Source organism: Adiantum capillus-veneris, chromosome 4 (assembly GCF_014529385.1).
Source record: "Adiantum capillus-veneris isolate H3 chromosome 4, ASM1452938v2, whole genome shotgun sequence".
Classification (NCBI taxonomy): Eukaryota; Viridiplantae; Streptophyta; class Polypodiopsida; order Polypodiales; family Pteridaceae; genus Adiantum; species Adiantum capillus-veneris.
Window position 1 is genome coordinate 103,138,913 of NC_140934.1, and position 5,409 is coordinate 103,144,321.

General features: G+C 41.6%; 1 protein-coding gene across 3 annotated transcripts in view; it reads left to right on the plus strand.

The window, feature by feature from the left end:
• The first annotated feature begins 1,139 nt into the window (after positions 1 to 1,139).
• LOC147459718 (putative boron transporter 2) overlaps positions 1,140 to 5,409 on the plus strand; it is a 4,760-nt gene continuing 490 nt past the window's right edge. Inside the window, exons 1-13 of one of the 3 annotated variants that reach the window (XM_086510938.1) lie at positions 1,140 to 1,229; positions 1,406 to 1,521; positions 1,674 to 1,756; positions 1,846 to 2,038; positions 2,119 to 2,257; positions 2,335 to 2,500; positions 2,592 to 2,758; positions 2,871 to 3,041; positions 3,229 to 3,324; positions 3,452 to 3,544; positions 3,625 to 3,908; positions 4,174 to 4,420; positions 5,286 to 5,409. The exon at positions 5,286 to 5,409 is cut by the window's right edge and continues 490 nt beyond it. In XM_086510938.1, coding sequence (XP_086367064.1) covers positions 1,155 to 1,229; positions 1,406 to 1,521; positions 1,674 to 1,756; positions 1,846 to 2,038; positions 2,119 to 2,257; positions 2,335 to 2,500; positions 2,592 to 2,758; positions 2,871 to 3,041; positions 3,229 to 3,324; positions 3,452 to 3,544; positions 3,625 to 3,908; positions 4,174 to 4,420; positions 5,286 to 5,409 — 1,954 coding nt within the window. In that variant the 5' untranslated portion in view covers positions 1,140 to 1,154. Of the gene's footprint in view, positions 1,230 to 1,262; positions 1,522 to 1,673; positions 1,757 to 1,845; positions 2,039 to 2,118; positions 2,258 to 2,334; positions 2,501 to 2,591; positions 2,759 to 2,870; positions 3,042 to 3,228; positions 3,325 to 3,451; positions 3,545 to 3,624; positions 3,909 to 4,173; positions 4,421 to 4,546; positions 5,234 to 5,285 lie in introns of those variants that run through there. The other 2 variants (XM_086510937.1, XM_086510935.1) reach the window with 2 other exon arrangements.

Genomic DNA, 5,409 nt, shown 5'->3' on the forward strand with positions numbered 1-5,409 from the left:
ACCTAATCAGACCGAGCCAAGGCATCAACCGTACACAATAGATATCCCACCAAATACACTGGCTAATCTGGAAGCCACCCGACCATAGAGACAAACGGTTGACAAGGGAGCCATCCTAACAACAAAGCATTGGCTGATCTGGGTGAAAATTTTGAAGATAAAGGTTTAATTATCCTCTCTCTAAACATGCTTCTTCTCGCATGCACTTGTGCATCACGAGGCAAGTGTTTTTAGGTCAATTTTTTGTGGACAGCCAAAAGGCAGACCAATGCTCTTTGCAAAAGGGTCTCTGCAAGATCTCATCACTAAGTCATCCCGCTCATCGTGCAGCCTGCATCTGCTGGCGATCATCTTTGACGACCGATGTGTGAATACCAACTACCGGTTTATGGGTCTAGCAAATGAAGCCTATTAAGGTTTGGGCACACAGAGGAGCATGGACGAGTTAGTTTCCAACAACGATGACGACAAAAGTGTGAATAGCAATATATGACATCTAAGGCTTGATGACCATTTTGAATGAGAACAAAGGGTAAAGGGGCCAATAACAAACTGGGGTCCAAAACAAGGCCACCTTCAAAGTAAATGAAAATACCACCAAAAAATAGGAGAATTATGATTGGGATGGCATTGGGAATGGCAAGAGCTAAACATGAGCTATCTCTTTGTTATCAATTTCATTGAAAACTGTCAATCCTGTTAAATATTTCATATCATTCAAGATTGAATGTCCTTCTATTGGCTCCCATGTTTTAAGTGGCCCCCTTTGTTGGCACTGCCTGCTTGCATGTAGTGATATAGGCGTGATGCCTATCAAATTGTGTACACATTTTTTAAGCTTTCTTTTAGGCTTTTTTAGGTTTCCTAGTATAAATAGATTATCTTTCTCTCTCTGCCATTCAAGCAGTCAAGAGCTCTCTCTCTCTCTCTGTTTCTCTGCTCTGCTTTGTCGATCAACGCTGTCAAGAGCTCTTTCTCTCTCTCTCTCTCTCTCTCTCTCTCTCTCTCTAACAACACGCAGTGCCGCCGTCTGCGCGTTCGTGTCGGCCTTGTTCTTCATAATAGAGGCTATGGTTGACAAACCATGGTTTTTGAATGGTGGCCTCAAGCTTAATTTTCTCCATAAGAAAAGAAAAATAATGTAAAACGAAAGCATGGCTTCCACAGCGGCGTTCTTTGTGGCAAAAGGGACACCTGCGGCAGCTTATACGCTCGACACTCTTTACTTGGTAAGCCGAAGAAGAATTTTGGCGCTTTTGGTATCGTTTCTGTGCGTGTGAGCGGGAGAGAGAGAGCGCCCCCTGCAAGTGTGTGCGCGCGTGTATGAGTGCGTGTGTGTGTGTGAGAGAGAGAGAGAGAGAGAGAGAGAGAGAGAGAGAGAGGCAGTCTCTTTGATGCGTCCAAGACCCAAGAAGACAGTATCCTCATCATGGCGCCGTTCAGTGGCATAAAGAACGACGTCAAGGCACGCTTTGCATGCTATGCAGACGACTGGCAAGACGCTTTCCGAGTCAGGTTCAGGTACCCTTCCCTTCTCTATGGAGCTTTCCACCTGCATGCTATATGAATATGGAAGCTGCAGTTTTGACAGTTAAAACATGTGGTTTAGGTTGATCATGACTTGCATACATGCACATGAATGTAAGCACCCACGCATACTTGTTTCTTGCCAGGATTCTCGCTCCCACAATCTACATATTCCTTGCGTCAGCTCTCCCTGTTATCGCATTTGGAGAACAACTTAGCAGAGAAACAGGTGAGCATTTATGGCTTTGAGGTGTTCCTTGGAGCTTTCCAAGTGTCAGAACATAGGTATAATTCAAGCTTTTTTGTTGTTTGACGTAGATGGTAAGCTAACAGCTGTGCAAACGTTGGCATCAACTGCCTTGTGTGGCATCATACACTCTCTTGTGGGAGGACAACCATTGCTTATACTAGGGGTTGCAGAGCCGACCGTGATTGTCTATTCTTTCATGTACAAGTTTGTGAAGAATAAAGATGGCATCGGTCCAAGCTTGTTCCTTGCATGGGCAGCTTGGTGAGAGATTCTCTTGTACTAAAGGTCATTAACAAGAATCACGTTTTTCATATTTCTCATGTGTGTGATATGCTAACCAGGACATGCGTTTGGGCTGCGATTTTATCATGTCTACTATCAATTTTTGGTGCATGCTCCTACATTAACCGATTTACTCTTATGGCGCGAGAGCTATTTGCAATGCTAATAGCAATTTTGTTTCTACAGCAGGCAGTGAAGGTCCGTAGTACAACTGGTGTCAGCTTACACTTCGCTGTTGTCTGTAAGAATGTACTGACAATGTCCTTTTAATATAGGGCACTATTGAGGAATTCCAAATTCCAACAGGGCAAGATCAGTCCCTTCTCGAATTTCAATTGCCTTGGCGCTTTGGAAATGGTATGTTTGCTCTGGTCATATGCAGCGGGCTCCTTTGGACTTGTATAGAGAGCCGAAAGGCTGAAGCTTGGCACTATGGACCAGGCGAGTTCTCTATCTTCAACTCTTGGCTTTTGTTGCATTACGCACCCAGGAAATTCACCTTAATAAAGCTTATGCCTTTTTCTCTTTTCAGCATGGTTACGAAAGTTTACAGCCGAGTATGGAGTATCCGTTTTTGTCCTTATTTGGACTGGCATTTCCTATGCTCCAAGTGCTCATGTTCCACATGGCATCCCAAGGCGCCTTTCCACTTTGCCCCCCTGGTCAGAAGGTGCATCTGAATCTTGGCTCGTTGTGAATGTAAGAGTGCTTTGTTGTTTGTAAAGAAGGTCTCATTTCTTAGAAAAGGGGTTGGTTTTATAATTGTACGACACATCTTGACATGAAATGAGTGTAATATTGACTTCTGCAGAATATGCTTCAAGTACCTCTTTCATACATTTTTGGGGCGCTCATACCGGCAATCATGATAGCTGTTCTCTACTACTTTGATCACGGTGTTGCTTCCCAACTTGCTCAAAAGAAGTTCAACCTTAAAAAGCCTTCTTCATACCATTATGACCAACTTGTGTTATCAGCCCTGGTACTTGCACTAACTTGCTTATTGTCTTGTGTTGATTGTGTGAGTCTCATACGTTAAACACGAAAAAGAGGAAGTTGGGACACTGACAGTCTCACATTGGTGCTAGTTATAACTTATTATAGCACATTCACTTGTGAGAGAGTGTGTGTGATAGATTTTGAATGGTTTTGACATTAAGCTTTTGCAGATTCTTATTTGTGGCGTTATTGGTGTTCCTCCTGCAAATGGAGTGTTACCTCAGTCACCTTTGCACACAAAGAACTTGATTATTTCTAGTAAGCCGGTATGTACAAAATGAGCTCCAAGAATTGTGTTGAAATACTCACACACTCACAAGTTTGTCCAAAAAATAACTTCAAATTTCGTCATGGTTTTGTGATCGAGAGAAATAACCTAGACGTGCTACTTAGGTAGGAAAAGTGAAGAACAACCCCAATGAAAATGAGCAGGAGCTGTCTTCGAATATGCAACCTGATTTGCATGATCCATCCACTCTATCTGAGGTTTGCATCTTCTAAACTTCAATCTTTGTTTTCCTTATTTAATTTCATCTTTTTTCTGAAGTCGGATATTTGTTATGAAGGGCCCCAATGTCATTGTGAACATAAAGCTGTCCATGGATCAAAATGGTAATGATAAAAGCAGAGCAGGGGGTGCCATAAAGCCGGAAGTAGTAGAGCAACGACTGAGTAACATTCTGCAATCTTTGCTGACTGGAGCATGTCTTGGTGCAATGCCGCTTGTCCGAAAGATCCCTAGTTCTGTATTGTGGGGGTACTTTGCTTTCATGGCGTTTGAAAGCTTGCCTGGCAACCAATTTTGGGAACGAATACTGCTCCTATGCAAAACTCGTTGTTGGCGAAAGGAGTATGTGTTTTCATTTCCCTAAACTATTCTATACGACATGATATGTGTTTGTGTGTGTATATGTGGCTTATACACACAGCTATGTGTATGTATGTGTTTGAGTCTAGCTGGTAAATACATGAATGAATGACACGTATGTATTAACCCAGACACAAACACATATCTATATGTATGTATGTGTCTTTGTGTAGGTAAATACATGAGTGAATAAATTAATGATATGTTGAGTATGCAGTTAACAAGTGTTTTCGGCATCCACTTGCAGGATCCTGAAAGATGCGCGGTTCAAGACTGTGCCCCTTCGAACTATTGTCTCATTTACCATTTTTCAGGTGTCTTATTTGTTGATGTGCTTTGGCATCACTTGGATTCCTATTGCAGGAGTCCTATTCCCACTCTTTATTATGCTTCTGGTTCCAATTCGTTTGAACATACTACCGAGGGTTTTCGACCTTGGGCATTTGCAAGACCTGGACCCAATTGATCAGAGAGAGGCTACCCCAACATCTGAGGTAATTGTGTGTATTTAATCTCTTGTTATAGTTTGTTTTTGCAGCCCAAGTAATCGCCAAAATAGGCAATTACTTACTAATCTGGCCTTTTAACTGATATTTCTATTTCTTTCTTCTTCAACCTAGCTTTCTTTACCAAACCAACCGACTGACCAACCAGTGCTTTAAGTGGAACTTCAAATACCACAACAAAAAAGCAAGCGCCAGACCACTTAATGCTAAACACAAATTAGATTCAAGACATGAGGTATTCGTAGACACCAGGTCTTCATTACTTTGACAGCACACATGGAGTTTTATCAGGAGGTTTCGCCTAAATTGAAACTGGATGCTTTGTGCGGGTCGATGGAAGGCTTGAATTGGAACTTGGGACGATTAGGCTTCAAAGTTGTTTTTTTAAACGCCCTAAAACTAATGCCCAGGGCCACATATCATCCAATAATCGCCAGATAGCTATAAATCACAGATCAAACAGTTATGCTATTGAATAGAGGTCATACGAAAACCTTTTCCAAAAATACTGAAAAATAAGTGTTCCTGCAGAAAAGTCTTCAAAGAAACACATCTAAAATAGTACACACGCATTGATTTCAGTAGGAAAAGCAAGAATTGGAAATGCCAAATTTAAAAGTGTAATGTTTAGTATTGATTCCAAGTGCTATTAACAAGAATTTTAGCAAGGCTATTCTCTCTACGTGTGATTTTATGACAGACATAATGACTTAGGGAAACCACACCATGATCCAAAAATACACATTTGTAAACATGGGAGCACGTTTCTGTGTTTGTTATTTAGAGAGAGAGAGAGAGAGAGAGAGAGAGAGAGATGCTTTCAACCTTAATATAAATTGTTTTAATCTTGCAGCAGAATTCTTCTGATGGAGTGGATGTGCACTTTTCTGTTGGTGATGATTTTACTCATCGAGACAAAAAAGTGGGAGGGAATGGAATGTTTGTTGATGAAGAAGAAGCGCATGTGCTGTATCCTC